Source organism: Frieseomelitta varia, unplaced genomic scaffold (genome assembly GCF_011392965.1).
Source record: "Frieseomelitta varia isolate USP_RPSP 00005682 unplaced genomic scaffold, Fvar_1.2 scaffold_485, whole genome shotgun sequence".
Taxonomy (NCBI): Eukaryota; Metazoa; Arthropoda; class Insecta; order Hymenoptera; family Apidae; genus Frieseomelitta; species Frieseomelitta varia.
The window spans coordinates 69512-86456 of record NW_025110240.1 but is presented as its reverse complement, the minus strand read 5'-3'; the positions used below and the strand labels follow the sequence as shown (position 1 = coordinate 86456).

Sequence of the window (16945 nt, the reverse complement as noted above, 5' to 3'; positions counted from 1 at the left end):
TTAAAAATCTTTCGTAATTCTATTTATGTTAAATATATACATTAGCATTATTATACCTTATATTACCATCTTACCTTACAAATTGCCAAAACGCAATTAATTTGATGAAGTCGATTATTCAGTAATTACAAAGTATATATTTAAAAAGTAATACAATTAATCATGTAATGCTTTGTTTGACATCCAGATAGAATTTTAGATAGAAAGATTAAATGAAAATATGAATATATTAAATAATTTGTTAATACAGACATCTAAAATCAAGATCTTACATGTTCATTGTTATATATATCTTACATATATCATTATCAAACATTTTATACCAATCATTTTGTTTAGGAATGGCGCCAAGATACAGAAGCTTAATAATAAAGAGAATTTATAACGGAGCATATCAACGCATGTGTAGGGTGCCACGGGAACGTGATCCAGCAGTGGCAACAATATAGAAAAGGCCGTCGACGCTCGACACTGCGTCGCGTCGCGTCGCGTCGGTTGGCTTGTGAAAGGTGGAAAGGGAACATGCAACTACTCGGCATTCTAGTTGACGGGTTGCCGTGACAGTCGAGAAGCAGCGAGTGTTCGCGCTTGGACTTTGGGTATTGGAACAGCTAGTCCACGTCACACAGCCGTGGCAACAAAAGTACTCCAAAGGAATGTAATCTCCGTACGAATGACCGATTTTTTACCCGTGTTCGACGCGCTTCAATTCAGATTCTACTCCATTATTCTCGGTGAGTAATCGAACGAAGAATTCATGGGAGGAAAGAAAGAGGCATGCATAGAAGCGTGTGTAGCTCACGCGCGTACACCGGATACAAATATTCCAAGACGGCCGATCGATGGATTGTTTGCAATTCATAGAAGTGTTCGCGTTTTTCAATATTATTATATCTCATCGTGTAAAATCTTTCTACGAAGAATACTGCCTTCTATATTTATTCATTTCCGGAATCTTCTACTTTTAATTTTTTGGAGCGCGTTGCCGTGAATTCCTGTTCACGTGGTTACGACTCGTTTGCCGCGCTCGCGTCTGCGTGCCGTGCGGCACTATGAATCTTATTTCATTTTGCTAAGAACCTAATTCATTTTTTATAAATCTCGCCTTCTTTATCGGAGATAAATTTATCATTTTTTTTTTTTTAAGTGAAAATGCGAATTATTTATTATTATGATACAAGATATTTTTTAAAAGCTACATATAAGTTTAAATATAAAAATTTACTAATTTATATTCAAATATTTCTTATAATTATTTGATAATGTATTTTAGTAATATAATTTTTTTTTATTATTTTGTATACTATATTGCTTTCTGTTTGAAGTTCAAAGAATGCATAACTGTTATCAAGAAATCTGTTACAACTTGTATTTCTGAGTTTATTATAAAATTCTTTAAATAAAAATAGACTAGTGCATCTGTGTGAAATATAATAACTTAAAGATATAAATTTTTATTGACTGTAAAGTGATTTTAAAGGAATTAATTATAAAAATTAATATTATAATATTTTTGATGCAGTGTATATTTATTCAGGTCGATCAATAATTGCAAGTTAGTCTCATGAAATATGCAGTGATGACTCATGATTGATAATTGACAAATGATAAGGAGATCGAAGAAATTATGACTCTGTACATTGATTTGGTTCGAATTGACAGTATTCATATATTGTATTTCTTAATTTAGTTCTTGTAATTTATATTTTTTATATTTAATTATTATTCTTTATAATTAATCAGAAAATTTGATAAGTACTTGAAAAATAGTTATTTCTCTATTTCTCTAATACCAATTTAATTCTCTCACGATTAAGTACAGAATTTTTCTGCATCATAACTTCACATAATTACGTAGCGCGATTCATACGTTTCTATGTACGAATTATAATGATTATAGAGCGAGTATATTTATAATTTCTAATTTCAATCGTTGAGCTTGATATCTATCTTGAAATTTATACTTTCAAAAAAAAAATATGTAGATCATTGTAGATTAAGCAGTTGCGCAAAATGATACATATCTAGAGTAGTAGATTTTTCCAACCGGCGCACCCATTTGTTTGCAATTCGATTATGATATAAGGTTTAAAAACGAGAGAGATAGATAAGAAACATAATATTAAATATTATAAAGTACAACGTGTAATGTAAAATTGTATTTTTTATCTTCAAACAGATTACCAAATTTTTAATTTAAATTGGCAAAAAAATTAATATTTTTGTGATTGTTTTATTTGATGAAAACTTAAATCCAAACGGTTTTTATAAAAATTTAAGTTTAATGACACACATAAATTAAACAAAGTATGATCTTCATTAACTTTTATCATTTTTTTTATTTGCAGAAGAATTATTTAAACAATTCTTTGTAATTTATGTATGCTATCATATCATATATACATAAATATCGTTGTACATTCTGAAATATTTCTGAGACTATAAAAAAATAGAAGCAATTTTTTGAATAAAAGATGAGTTTGCTATCGTTGTGTTATTAGTATTATTAACAGCAGCATGCAAAGAGATATAAATGAATTGTAAAAAAAGGAATTGTTCTGTTAGAAAACAATTGTGCTCCAGTTAAAATAATAAAAAGTAATTTATATTCAGAGAAAAGAGAATAAACTTTCCAACTTGCATACAAATAGTAAATCCAGTTGATTTGCTTCTTTTCTAATTTAATTATAAAAAGAAATTTTTAACATTAAAATAAAATTTAATGTTATGTCATGGATATTAACATTTTCACATAGATGTGTTTTATATCATGTACCTATATATAATGCTTAATGCATATTTATAAACATTTATAACGTGATGTAATTTTTAAAAATCTAACGCCATGCTTAGCAATAAATTACTAAAGCCCATTAACATTTACAGATAAGTATTTTACAGTTGCGTAATGTATCGATAAATGAATACATGAACGATAATTAACGAAACTAAATGTGTCTAATTGTAAATATCGACGTAAAAGCCGCAGACAAACTTAGGCTTTAACCTTCATGTACATTTCGCAATTTTCTTCGTTCTTTTTTTGTTAGATCATTCGTTCTTTTTTGTTCTGAAGGTATATAGATATAAGTTATTTATCCAAGACAAGACAGTATTTTTCTACAGGCTATTGTATCTCAAATGGTCTAGTCATAAATAACCCTACGAGAGTTTTCCACCTTTCTACAATATTCAGATAGACAAGATCATAAAGTAACTAAACTGCAAGCTTCAAGCAACACTGCAATGAGATTGTGGACTGCTTTTTTAATGTTACAATGCAGGAAAATCTTCTTCTAATCCTAATTATTAAATTCTAAATACAGATTTAAAGAGTTTGCAATGGCGTTGCTTAGAACAATGTCTAATATATTTTTAATAATATAATAATTCCCACTTTCTATAAAAATTAATAATCAAATTGTCGAGTGTCTCTTTCTTAATGATAATTTTGATTGAAACTATTGAATTGTTTCAGTAACCACGGAACAAGCGCGCCGAATTGGCAGCTATTGAAACGTCGGGGAAAGCCGAAAAGCAGGCTTTTGTAATCGATGGGTTGAGAACGTGAAATTCGTGCTTTTCAGCTTTCTTTTTGTAACCAAGGTGTATAGCTTACCGATGAGCCATGCTGAAGGTAGTAGGAGCCTCCTGGCTGCAGACACGCATCTCTACATACATTCTGATCGCCGTAGCTTTGCTAGGCGTCGGGGCCATAATTCTCGGTGAATTCGGACAGTAAGTTCATTAATTTATTATATATTCACCATACTATATTCATAAGAAATAATAAGGAAATGAAAGTTATAAGACTTGCTATGGAAAAAAATATAAAATGCAACAGTAATTTTGAGAAATCATGTATGACTATAAAAATATTAGCAAATACAAATGTTATGATATAATTCATGTGCTAATAATACATTAATACAGCAGATCATTTCATTTCGATTATTATAAATCAAATGTCGGAAGTTACGTTGCAAATATAATTTCAATAAATAACGCACACAGTGGGTCTTTCATCAAAAAAAGAAGAGTTCCCATATGGGGGATCAACGTTTTTCTGATAACTCTGATTATGATTGACACGTGTATGTACGGTATCCAAGTACAGTAATATAATAATATATAGAACAGAAGCATCAGCATTTCGATGGTGACGGACTGCGAGACCGATCGCGACATAGGATCGAGTAACGCGACGTCTGACATCTCAAATTCACGCTTGTCGCTATCACAGCACGGCTGGTGCGTGTGCTTCCGAAGTGTCAATGCTTTCGGGTACTTGATACGCGGCTTATCTCGTTCGCCGCGTGCACGAACGGCAAACTACAATTTCGTCAGGCAGATAATGAAAGTTATTTTACTTTGAAATGCAATTATCATTGCTATTTACATCGGTCGTTATCATTTTGCGTGTGGTCCGCATGAATGCTTAAAATAAAACTTATGTAAAATATATGAAACTTACATCATATACGAGGCTACTTATTCTTATAGCTTTCTAAATTTTTAAATTTTTCTTTTCATTATTTTGTAATATTTTTGTTATTTAATTTGTTAGAAATCGTTAGGGAGCAGATTCTGTGAAACTTTCGATCTCTTTAGCTCGATTGTTCTAGGGGTAAGTGCTGAGCGACTAAACGCAGAAGATTTAGGTTCCTCTTGTCAGAAGGATTGTTACCCTTGCCACTTGCTTAAAAAGATCTTTATTATATTTTCCTAAACATTTGCTGGTATTTCCCAAGTTTATTGCGGACTCAGTTCGGTCACAAACCATAATTAAGTAACAATCGGGCTATCTGCCCTCGAACAATCTCGAAATCGCCTCGTTGCTAACAAATTAATTAATATGTCAGCTTTAATTAAGATTTTTGAAAAGTTCAGAAAATATAGATAAAGCATGAAGGAAAATATTTGTATTCTGATCGAGATTTTTTAAAAAGTCAAAAATTCTCAAGATTTGCAATGAAAGTAGATATTTTTTTCTGAATAAAAATTGTATCCAACATTATTCAAATAATGGTTGATTTGTGCACATATCCAAATTGTATCCAACATTATTCAAATAATGGTTGATTTCTACACATATCCAAAAATCATTGAAATCGGTGAGATGGATCTTCTCTGAAAAATGATCAAAATTTTTTCATAATCAATTACCGACAATAATTCTTAGTTATAGAAGTTACAACTATAATCTATCTCACCGTCAATTGATAGACATATAGATTTATTACATATATATGTGCATCAGTTAATCTTTCTTAACTATGTATTATTGTGTGCTAATAGTGTCGAACAAGATGGAATCTATTCAGCCACCGTATTATGGAACCATAAAAGAGGATATCGCATTGACTTTTGGGGCCAAGGCAATGATCTAAACGCCGTTCCATTGCATGTAGCTCGAGCCTATTATAAAACTGAAATTTTCGAGCATGGGTAGGTCAATCACATTTATTCAACAAATAAAATTAATAGTAAAGAGATAATTAAAAAATCCCTCTCACTAGACAAATGTAATGTAATGTTTATAATAAAATGTTGTATTACATTAGAACAATGTTATCAAATATGATATAATATTTCTACCCTCTATGGGTATAATAATTTTAAAATAATTTTGCAGATGGTCCTATATTGAAATAGAAACTTCATCAAATTATCCAGATACTGTACAAGCTTACGCTGCCGGATTGTTGGAAGGTAGCCTCACTTGGCAATTAATTCACCACCATTGGTTTAACACTATAAAGCCAGAATGCGAAGCGAAACCTGTCGAATGCCGAAAATTAATGCGATATCTTCGAGACAACACTGCCGTCATTCGTGAACGTGCTGAATCAAAAGAGTCTAGTGATCCTTTTTGGCATATGGTACACAACTTTCTCATTGTTTTAATAACAAGTCATTTTAGTAATTGTAAAAAGGAACAGCATATCTAAATGACACTCGTTTTATTAATTAATTGTTAATTAATTGTTAATTAATTTCGGGTGAATTATAATTAGCACAGTATTACATATACATTGATGTATCTTTTACAGTAAATGTAAAAAAATACATTAATAAAATTGATTTTTGTTTGTTTGTTTAGGTACGATTATTTTACACTCAACTAGATGGATTGGAAGCTGGTTGGAAATTTGCTGTACGTCGGAGCCGTGTGTCGGTGTCATTGGAATCGGAAGATTTCCTTTGGCTTGCCTTGGCTTCCGACTTATCTGGTTTTCAACAAGTATTCAATATTTCCAACTCCCTAGTAAGTTCTATGATCCACTTTAAATCATTTCCAAGGGATAATTCGGAACCTCTAATTGCGATTACACAACATACGTTAGCACCGTAAGTGAATCATTATCTAGTTTTTACATTAATCAATCTGTTTAAGACTTTCAAACATAAATTGATATAAGTTTTGCATTTTTATGCAGCAAGGATAATTAACGTGGGTATAATCATTTGAACAAATTATTTAATAACTTATATATTATATAAATAATGTATGAAATTTATTAAACAATAGTAATTTATACAAATCAATTAGAAATCTTCTTTTTTTTTTGTAGATACACTCACATGTTAAGACTTCTAAAAAAATATACATTTGGCTATCATGTATTACCTATGACAAAAACTGATGCATTGATTCCAAGTCGATCAATCGTGATGTCATCCTATCCCGGGGCATTATCGTCCCGAGATGAGTTCTATTTAATAAATGGAGAAAATCATGAAATGGTTATTACTGGAACACCTCTACTAACAACGAATCGGAATGAATGGAGCGTTTTATATCCAGATTATGTATGAATTGATTATTAAATTTATTTACATATATTTTGTCTTATATACAAAGAATAATTAAGCAATAATAATAAATACTAGGTGATGCTAACCGCAAGATTAATGGCAGCAAATCGATTAGCAACAAACAGTCAATCTTGGTTTAATACTATGTCGCATCAAAACGGTGGTGCTTCTGCATTACAATGGATCAGCTTTGAACCACGTTCCATGACTGTATTATTAATAGAACAGCTACCAAGCATCACTGTTGCTATGAATTACACTGAGGAGTTCAAAAAAACCGGTTTCATATCGTATGTTGGTATATCGAATTCTCAAAACATCAAAAACATTATACGACCTGCCAAGAAGGATATGAATTTCTTGAAAACTCGTTTGACGCATCTACAAGAGAATATCACTACGTTTGAACAGCTTCAAAATGTGATGCGTGGATGCAGCCAGGATGGTTGCACTACCGAAAAACAGAATTCAAAAACAGATCAATTGCAGGAATTGACGTATCGTGGAGATCTGGAAGATGTGCCAATACCATATGGTGTCATAGATACAAAAATATTAGCGACCAGCGTATACGGTCTCGAAAGTTTCGAAGCCATTTCTGGACCACCCACATCGCAATTGCGAACACCATTCAAATGGTCGAAAAGTTTCCCCAATATTTCGCACGTCGGACACCCGGACACTTTCGAATTTGAAAGCGTTACTCCAAGATGGGTTTGGACCTAATTGAACTTATTCAAATTTTACTTTACTTTTAAATTTATATTTTTTTCTTTTAATTTTCTGAATCTTTCTCTCTCAAGAAAATAATAATTTCCCATAAATTCCTCGCAATTTGATTCTTATTCTATTTAGATAAAATTTTTAATAATAATACTTTAACATTTTGTAGCTGGCTCGTATGTTAGCCGCCTATGGTGAAATTTTAAGAAATAAAATAAAATGAAAACATAACGCTTTATTACATTATAACGCCAGAATCCTTATCACAGTGTTAAAAATTCAAATTGAAAATTTGAGTTTCTCATATTTTTGCCGCCGTTTTCTTTGCTTTCCTCCTTCTTTTCTTTTTATCGACATTTCCGCTGGTCCACTCGGTAGAAAGGAAAACACGCGCCGCTACAAAAAAAAAATAACTTTAATGGTGCCATCTAACGATATTTATACGAAACGACATTATGCCGGTCTGTGGTAAACAATGACAGGTATATCTGTTTGCAGTAAATGCGACGTTATTCAAAGTAAAATGGCAAAATTTATTTGTTATTATTAGTTATTTTGTCAGCGAAATCTTGGAATATAATTTAAGATTAATTAAAATGTAGTTCTTAAAGTTGGGCATTTTCTCAATTTCTTCCTACTTCTTGGCTATTGTTTATCTTTTAGACCGCATTGCAACATATCAAAATATCATTCGATCATCGCAATGATGGAGAGTAATAATCAAGGACAAATATTTGATAATGAAAGATTAAGCGGCATACACGCGAACGAGAATGATGGCAGTTTAACAAAGAAGGTTGAATTAAACAAATTTATTTCGTTCGACTTATCTTTTTCGAGAAACAATATTAATTCTATCTTCAATCAATGATAATGTACAAATATTTTTTTAAATATCTTGTCTCTCGTTTCTTTCCTACTTTCTTTCTTTTGTGATTTATGTCATATGTTACTTACAATTATAATGTTTGAAAAGTTGAATGTGCACCATGAATGCAGTATATACAATAAGTAATGTGACATTTAATTGATTTTTATTACACTGTTAGTAATGAAGAAATGTTATTAGGTTTTATCCATAAGAAGTGAGGAGAGCATTCTTTATGAAGCGTCGAAACAAATTGAGAATCTTGTGAAATTGAATGTAGAAACAAAAAATAATGCCAAAAAAATAAACAATTATAATAAAACTGATACTATAGATTGTTCAGAACAAACAGAATTGAAAAAACAAGTTCAAACTGGAGAAATTACACCATTTCAGGCAATTGAAAAACAGTCTGATTTGTTAAAAACTAAGGGGTAAATAGCATTAATAGAATAATCATAAGTGAAAATAATAGTAACTAAATTTAATATTTCTTTTTTAGAACATTTAATAAAACTTCACATTTACTTGATCTTGAAAAGTACCTTCGACAACAGGCTGAACTTGCTAAACAAAAAAAACAGTTGAAAAAAGATTCAAAGGTACCTGAGCATAAAAATCATCATGTAACGTCAATTAAAAAATTAAAACTTTCAAATACTAGCTCTAAAGAACTTAAAATAACAGAAGAGAAAACAAAAATCAAAGCTAACAAAAGAAAATTGGTTCCTGAATTTGGTCAATCAAAAAATTTAAATAAGAAGAACGATATCAATTATGAAACAGAAAATAGAAAATCTGATCAAGTTGAAAATTCTATCAAAGAGATCGAACATTCCAGCAATGAATTAATTCTCTGTAATGCTTCCAAAGATAATATTAAAGAAACATTGACTAAAAATGCAACAAACATTAAAACTGTAGATGTAACCAGTGATTCTGAAAGTGAATATGTACCAAGTGATGAACAAATTGAATCAGGTAAATATTGTCATTAACTGTTACAATTCAATATTTCTTTATTTCTTCATAAAGTATATATTTTTTTTAATTTTATAGAAAATGAAAGGAGATCATCTAAGAAAAGGAAATCTCTTAACAGATTCATTCGTACAAAAAGAGGTAACCATGATTTATTTTAAAATTATTATAATTTGTCATACTCATTAATAGAGAATTATATGATTTTTAGTTTTGGATGATGGAAATGAAGCAATCTATAGAGAAAGGGTGCAGAAAAGTGGTTATCCAAAGGATGAATCATTGCACAAAGTAGATAATTTATTTAAAGTTCCACAATGCATATGGAAAAAATTATATAAGTACGAATAATCATGAGTAATTTTTATATATGTACTGTGTGTATATAAATAAATATGATTGATTTTTTTTAGATATCAAAGAGTGTCTGTACAATGGTTGTGGGAATTGCATCTTCGTGGTTTAGGTGGATTACTAGGTGATGAAATGGGATTGGGAAAAACTGTTCAAGTAATTGCATTTCTTGCAGGTTTAGATTGTAGTGAATTACTATCTGATGGTGGAAGGTAAATATTTTTCCATTGGTTATTAATTATTTACAACTATTTGTTGAATTAATTATTACTTATTCACAGATTTAGAGGTTTAGGACCAACTATAGTTGTTTGTCCAGCTACTCTAATGGAACAATGGGTGAAGCATTTTCACGAATGGTGGCCTATTTTAAGAGTAGTTATTCTACATCAATGTGGAACTTATAACGGTAAAAATAAAATTATCCATTATTAATTTTATTACTTTCACATTTTTAATAAATATCCACAGGTAATTTAGAGTATTTGATGCACTCTTTAAAATCTGATGGTGTACTAATTACTTCTTATTCTGGTATGCTCATACACAAAGACTTACTTCTAGCCAATCAATGGCATTATGTCATACTCGATGAAGGTCATAAAATAAGAAATCCACAGGCAAAGGTAGTTCGTTACTTTTACTCTATGATATTTTCATAATTATATATGAGAATGATTATAATGTTATCGTTGTAGATTAGCAAAGCAGTAAAACAATTCTCTACACCACACCGACTTCTGTTAACTGGTAGTCCCATGCAAAACTCCTTAAAAGAACTATGGTCCCTATTTGACTTTATTCTACCTGGGAAGTTAGGCACTTTGCCTGCATTTTTAGAGCATTGCGCAACTCCTATAACTCGCGGAGGATATACAAATGCTTCTCCCCTACAAGAAGCCATTGCGCTTCAAGTTGCTACAATGCTTAGAGATGCTATTACGCCGTATATGCTCCGAAGAACAAAAAATGATGTACAACATCATCTTAATCTACCAGAAAAGAATGAACAGGTCCGTATCATATTGCAGTATTTCATAATAATTCGTTATTTCGTATTTTAATTCATATTTTTCTTAGATATTATTTTGCAGTTTAACGGAAGAACAAAAAAAATTATACAAAGAATATTTACGTTCTGCAGATGTTAGTTTCATTTTGCATGAAAAAAATCATTCAGAAAGTAGAAGATATAAAGCTCGCCTTCTTGTAGCATTGTCAGCTCTCAGGAAAATATGTAATCATCCTGATTTGTTTCTTTATACGAGTCCAGTTGTAAGTTCATAATTTTATATTCTACAGCACCGTTGTTCATTCATTGTATTTAATTAGATTTGTGAATTTAGGATTCAGACGAGGATATTGATGTATCAAATGAAGCACTGGAAAAATTTGGATATTGGAAACGCTCCGGCAAAATGATCGTGGTTCGATCTCTTCTCAAAATTTGGAAAAAACAAGGACATAGGGTACTACTCTTTACTCAAGGAAGACAAGTAAATAAGTTATATAATTGTTTATAAAAATATATAAATATGTAAAAATACATAACAAAGTTTGATTTGCAGATGATGCATGTTTTAGAATCTTTAGTACAAAGCGAAGAATACTCTTATTTAAGAATGGATGGAATTACTTCTATGTCACAGCGACAAGAAACAATTCGCTTGTTCAACAAGGTATTTATATATATGTATATATAGAGAAAGGTATTTATATATATATGTATATATAGAGAAATTTTATTAATATTTTAAATTTTCTTATATTTTATACAGGATCCATCATATTTTGTTTTTTTATTAACTACGCGTGTTGGAGGTTTGGGTGTTAATTTGACTGGAGCAAATCGAGTGGTTATTTATGATCCAGATTGGAATCCAGCAATTGATGCTCAAGCAAGAGCTCGTGCATGGAGAATTGGACAAAATAAAAAAGTCACTATTTATAGACTTATCACTGCTGGTACTATTGAAGAAAAGGTGAAATTTTAAGTTTTTCTTTTTCTCTGAATATTTTGTAATATTTACAATGATATCATATCTTGTTTCGTTTTAGATGTATCACAGACAAATTTTTAAAATACTTCTTGCAAATAAAGTTTTAGAAGATCCAAGTCAACGTAGATTATTTAGAACTTCCGATTTAGTTGAACTTTTTAATTTTAATGAATCCATTGATAATTCTAATGAGACTGATCAATTATTCCGGAAGTCTAAATTAGTCGCTTCGCCTGTCAAATTTTCAACTAATAAAATTGAAAAAATGCGGAAACTAGCAGCTACGCTTAGTAAAAATATAAGTCAGAATACCTCAAACTCTACACCTATAGTACAAATAGTGAATGCTTCAGAGAGTCATTGTCTTTCAAATTGCCATAATAACAATATCGACCAAGATGTTTTAAAAGACAATAATCAAATATATATAAATAATATAACAAAACAAAATGTTAAAAACGACGGTAATTTTCATAAAAGAAATGATACACCTTCTTCTGAAAGTAAAGATCATATATTAACAAATAAATTAAATTCTAATACTAAGATAGATGAAACTTCAAATGAAGCTATCATACAACATCTACCTAGTGAGCCTAATATATCTGAAGGTTTAAATAAAAGTAACGAAACAGTTTCGTACAATACGAATAAAGATACATCGTCAAAAATAAATAAAACACATTCCAGAAAAAGAAAAAAAAAAAGTTCACGATCAGAAGAGCATATTACTTCGGCTATTTTTGAAGGCGAACGTGTCTCACATTTAATTGGACGACGTCTTGAACGTTCCTCAACAGAACTTAATTTAATTGAAGATGATCAGTACGTCTTAGAGAAGTTATTCGCCAAAGCAAGTAATTGTTTTCTTTTTTCTTTTTTAAAGTTTTCTTCTATATATGATTTCTTATATAAAATAGTGACAAAATGTATAAAACATTCTTTTCCAGATGTAACTTCTGCTTTTCAACACGAAGCAGTATTATCAAATTCAGGATATAGTTCTGATGATAAAAACCCAATGCAACGATTAGCACGTGAAACAGCGCAAGAAAATATGGACAGTATTCGTAAATCTCGTAAATGGTGTTGGAAACCCATGTGGGAGTCTATATCACCAAAGAACTAATTTATATATATATATTGCAATTAACATTTAGTCTTAGTCAGTAAATTTATAAGTGATTTTATTCATTAAATTTTGAATTTTCCAATTAAAGATTGTAAACAAATGAATCTCTTTATGTTTAAAAAAATAACGCTTTGTTTAATACTAAATATAAGTAAGTAGAACACAATGAACAATTATGAAATACATATTTTTTTAAGAATTCAAACAATTTTTTTCATATTCACATATTTCTACTTTTTTAGTTGTGTATAAAATATTGTTTACATAATTATTTGTTATTTAAATTATTTTGTATACTATTTTGTATATTAAATACAGAAATATTATTTTAATCGTTTAGAAACAAAAATCTTCTTTTCCATTTTATTGTTCTTAAGCGTACGATAATTTTATCTCATTATATGAACTTTTATTTAGGCACTTTACATATAACAGATGAATTATTGGAAAATAATCAACAAATATAAACATTCTTATGATAAAAAAATGCTGCTTTCTTTTGTTGATTAAATTAATCAATTATTTTTCATATTACTATATAATATTTTGTACTGTAATTTATTATTAAGTAATCGTTAAAATTAAATGTTATATAAATTTTTATGATAATATTTTTTATCGAAAATGTTTTGTATACTCGTGTAAATAATAAATATATATGGCTGTACATATTTATATTCTTATAATGAGTGTATGCTCCTTACCAAAAATATTTGTGCTATATAATAAAAAAAATAAAATAAAAGAAATTTCAAAAATTTATCTGCATAAATAAAATTAATTATTTACATTGTCTCCTTCCTACTTTTTATATTCAGTATCTTAGAAATTCTTCAAGCGTAGGACCACCTCTCCCTAGAGGATCTTCAGGGAACATAACATAATTTCCTACAAATGTTGGAGTTAATAATCTCTTTTCGATTGTATCGCGCCATTCTGGTTTTTCCAGATATAAATCTCTGTATTGATCTAAAGAAACTACAACACCCCCACACATTGTTGCATATTCCAATATATATCTGAAAATGATAAAGAATACCATTTTATAAAATGTTGCAGAATAACATAAATATATAATACTACTTTATAAAAACATTCTCGCAATGATTAAGAAGGAAAACAATTTACCGATCATCATAAGGAGTTATTCGTTTACCACCGATGAAACGACTTGGTGTAAAAATTACTATTCCATCTGTATGTAACTTTTCAAGTAATGGATGATTTGCAGGTGATCTTCTATAATGAGGTACGAATACTTTTACAGTATGACCCCTCTTTTGGAAATACTCTACAACTATCTTGATTCCTTCCTCCGCAAATATTTTATTAGTTCGATACCTAGAAAACGAAATTTTTACTATTCATATAATTATAATACGCAAATAAAATATATATGGTCTCTTAAAAATCAAAATTATCATACGACATAGCTATATTGTTGCCATCAATAACTATTTCTCGGAGCTTATTAGGTAGCTGATATGCAGATGATCCAACTGTAGATAACTGAGGATAAGTTAATTCAAAGCCAGATTTAAAATTAGTTTGAAATCCAGAATTAGATGAACCATATAAGTTAAAATATTCATATGCAGTTTGCATATTATATATTGAAGGTATTGAAGGTGTAGGAAAAGGTGCACTAGGTAAAGGTATGCTAGACACAGTAGTTGTGCTAGATGTGCTAGATGTACTAGATGTACTAGATGTACTAGATGTACTAGATGTATTAGATGTACTAATTGTGTTATATGTAGTACACATAGTAGATGTAGTATAGTTTGACACTTGTCTAAAATTCCTTAGTCTTTGAGTTGCCTTTGGTTTTCTCATTAGAATATTTTTGCTTATATTCTGAGCTTTAGGAAGTTTCATTCCACGTTTGCTGAAAGGTAAAACAGTGTTTTTTTCTTTTAAACCTTTGTCTTTTTCATCATTCTTTCCAATATCTTCAATGCACAATGTATTTTCATTATATTGCAAGCAATTAAGATTTTTTAGGTTTGGTGAATTATCTATCATAAAAATTCTATCATTCTTCTCCTGATCTATAGTTTCCACTTTTGATTGATTTACAGATGCAAGAGTTTCTGCAGGCGATAGAATTTTTGTAGATGTTGAAACAGTTTCTGTAGATATTGAAATTGTCTTTGTAGATGCTGAAATAGTTTCTGTAGATGCTGAAGCAGTTTTTGTGGATACTGGAATAGTTTGTGTTGGAATAGTTCTTATAGATACTGGGACAGTTTTTGTAGGTAGTGAACCAGCTTTCGTAGATATTGGAACAATTTTTGTAGATGCCAGAACAGTGTTTGCAGATGATGGGACAGTCTTTGTAGATGACCACACCACAACAATATCATCTGATACTTGATTCACAGAATTTGATGATACTGGAGCTATGAAAAATTAAATTGCAATAATATATTTGTGATAATCATTTTATAATAAACGTGTCTTTTACCTATGTTTTCATCATCTAAATCAAGAGTTGTAACTTCCAAATCTATTGTATCAGATATTGCAGGACAAGTAAAATTATTTTCTGATAATGCAGTAATGCCTATTTTCTTTTTCTTTCTTAGAGATTTTTCTGTCACATTTTTCTTTTGATTTACAGTTTCATTTGAATCACAAACAGAAATTTGTTCATCATCTATTGACAGATCTAAAAATCTCTTTCTCGATTTTGTTTCCTGGTTGGACTTAATTTCATTTCCTTTGTTATTTGATTCACTTTCATTATCGCTTAAAATAATAATGCTGTCTTGTAAGGACTCCTTTCCAAAGAGAAAAAGATCTTTTTTATTGTTAGAGACTTGATTAGTATTACTAACTAATCTTTTTTGCGTTTGTCTTCTTCTCTTGTTACTATAATTATCAAACAGATAAAAGTTAGATGTTATATTCATATTACATAAATCACATTTGCATTTTAATTTATTACCTGAATTGAATATATTTCAGTGGACTTTCATAAAATGTTTGTTTCGTACTTTTTTGCACATTTTTTATTTTAGAAGATGCCTTTCTCTTCTTTGACTTTGGAGTTGCTTCGCATATAATTATAGAGTCATTTGGATTCATTTTTTAACTTTTTTCTTCGTATATTATTTTAATAAATTAATGTTCATACTTTATAAAACAAACACATAAATGTTTCGCTCTTTGAAAGATATGAGAAAGAGTTTTCATTGCTTCATCAATCTGCAATAATAATTCATAAAACAGTAATTTTTTATTTATAAATTAAATTTTTTTTTAAATTAATAATTTTAATAAATTTGTCATTTACGACTAATAATTACAATATTGTACACTGAATGCAAAATAAATCAACACCTGTGAATATATTCAATTTCATACGATTATCACAAAACTTTTTGCGTACACATACAAGAAAATCACATGTTAGATATGTATGTACCTTTCTGTCATTACTTAACCTCTCTACTTCATAAATTAATCCGAAAATATTACGAAAGCACAACACCAAAATTTAAACATGGAATTTCCTTGCTCATACTCAGTTACATATATAATATATGTTATTTTATTCCTTTGATCTGAATTTAATAATCGCACCTAATATCGCAACAACGCAATATGTACAGTTCTTCACATGGCACTATATTGAATATAATTTTATAATGAATATAATTTTATCTCATATTTTATGAACAATATATTAAACAAAAAAGAAAAGAAGCTTGTAAATAAAAATATAAGCGTAATTACTGCATTATAGAACGTGTTTATTCGAAAAATAGATAACTAAACATGAATCGCGAAACATTATAAATTAAATGTATTTACATAAATATTATCACGCATATATATTTTAGAAACATTAATTACAGATATTCAAATATGCAATGCTACATTTAATTACTTACTGTCAAAAGATGAAAAGATAGAAAAATGTGCAAAGAAAACCTAAGGAGGAAAAAAAAAGTCAAAATTTTCAATCACTTTGTCAATCTACCATTAGCTCGTATACAGCGGTTTAAGTTGAACCGCGATAGCAGCGACCAATCATAAATGCGATGAGCGTATAACGCGGAA

The 16945-nt window shown here is 29.5% G+C and overlaps 3 protein-coding genes and 1 long non-coding RNA gene across 13 annotated transcripts; 2 read left to right on the top strand and 2 right to left on the bottom strand.

Moving 5' to 3' along the window:
* Positions 1–422: 422 nt before the first annotated feature.
* On the top strand, positions 423–7773 carry LOC122532976 (putative phospholipase B-like lamina ancestor). Its single transcript, XM_043662242.1, has 7 exons — positions 423–734; positions 3479–3738; positions 5299–5448; positions 5636–5882; positions 6104–6351; positions 6576–6813; positions 6895–7773. Exons 2-7 carry the CDS (start codon positions 3629–3631, stop codon positions 7543–7545), a joined length of 1644 nt encoding a protein of 547 aa, XP_043518177.1. The 5' UTR covers positions 423–734; positions 3479–3628; the 3' UTR covers positions 7546–7773.
* Positions 7704–8610, bottom strand: LOC122532978. Its single transcript, XR_006307622.1, has 2 exons — positions 8500–8610; positions 7704–7938 (listed from the first exon to the last, which is right to left on the bottom strand). It is a non-coding gene; the product is annotated as an uncharacterized LOC122532978 (long non-coding RNA).
* LOC122532972 (DNA excision repair protein ERCC-6-like) lies at positions 7909–13109 on the top strand. Of its 4 annotated transcripts, XM_043662221.1 has the most exons (17): positions 7909–8060; positions 8206–8338; positions 8612–8844; positions 8913–9391; positions 9470–9532; positions 9603–9732; positions 9805–9957; positions 10027–10154; positions 10217–10371; positions 10444–10758; positions 10826–11020; positions 11092–11241; positions 11314–11424; positions 11524–11727; positions 11804–12602; positions 12696–12885; positions 12996–13109. In XM_043662221.1, exons 1-16 carry the CDS (start codon positions 8044–8046, stop codon positions 12872–12874), a joined length of 3444 nt encoding a protein of 1147 aa, XP_043518156.1. In that variant the 5' UTR covers positions 7909–8043; the 3' UTR covers positions 12875–12885; positions 12996–13109. The 4 variants fall into 4 exon arrangements, with proteins under 4 accessions (XP_043518156.1, XP_043518159.1, XP_043518155.1 ...); XM_043662224.1 differs by lacking the exon at positions 12996–13109 and having other exon boundaries at positions 11804–12598; positions 12696–12890; XM_043662220.1 differs by lacking the exon at positions 12996–13109 and having other exon boundaries at positions 12696–12890.
* On the bottom strand, positions 12908–16822 carry LOC122532974 (NEDD4-binding protein 1-like). 7 transcript variants are annotated; one of them, XM_043662240.1, is made up of 7 exons: positions 16308–16537; positions 15828–16087; positions 15345–15751; positions 14304–15279; positions 14006–14218; positions 13667–13896; positions 12908–13595 (listed from the first exon to the last, which is right to left on the bottom strand). In XM_043662240.1, the coding sequence occupies exons 2-6, from the start codon at positions 15965–15967 to the stop codon at positions 13692–13694; spliced, it is 1941 nt and encodes a 646-aa protein (XP_043518175.1). In that variant the 5' UTR covers positions 15968–16087; positions 16308–16537; the 3' UTR covers positions 12908–13595; positions 13667–13691. The 7 variants fall into 7 exon arrangements, with proteins under 7 accessions (XP_043518175.1, XP_043518170.1, XP_043518172.1 ...); XM_043662235.1 differs by adding an exon at positions 16189–16222 and having other exon boundaries at positions 12908–13896; positions 16308–16536; XM_043662237.1 differs by lacking the exon at positions 16308–16537 and adding an exon at positions 16777–16822 and having other exon boundaries at positions 12908–13896.
* Between the last annotated feature and the right edge of the window lie 123 nt (positions 16823–16945).

Excerpts from the sequence above, each read along its gene's own strand:
- LOC122532976 (XM_043662242.1), top strand. The coding sequence starts at position 3,629 with ATGCTGAAGGTAGTAGGAGCCTCCTGGCTGCAGACACGCATCTCTACA. Across the intron at positions 3,739-5,298 it reads ATTCTCGGTGAATTCGGACA|TGTCGAACAAGATGGAATCT; the intron begins GTAAGTTCATTA and ends GTGTGCTAATAG. Across the intron at positions 5,449-5,635 it reads ACTGAAATTTTCGAGCATGG|ATGGTCCTATATTGAAATAG; the intron begins GTAGGTCAATCA and ends ATAATTTTGCAG.
- LOC122532972 (XM_043662221.1), top strand. Across the intron at positions 8,339-8,611 it reads ATGGCAGTTTAACAAAGAAG|GTTTTATCCATAAGAAGTGA; the intron begins GTTGAATTAAAC and ends AAATGTTATTAG. Across the intron at positions 11,021-11,091 it reads TTCTTTATACGAGTCCAGTT|GATTCAGACGAGGATATTGA; the intron begins GTAAGTTCATAA and ends TTGTGAATTTAG.
- LOC122532974 (XM_043662237.1), bottom strand. The coding sequence starts at position 15,967 with ATGAATCCAAATGACTCTATAATTATATGCGAAGCAACTCCAAAGTCA. Across the intron at positions 15,280-15,344 it reads TTTAGATGATGAAAACATAG|CTCCAGTATCATCAAATTCT; the intron begins GTAAAAGACACG and ends AATTTTTCATAG. Across the intron at positions 14,219-14,303 it reads GGCAACAATATAGCTATGTC|GTATCGAACTAATAAAATAT; the intron begins GTATGATAATTT and ends TTCGTTTTCTAG.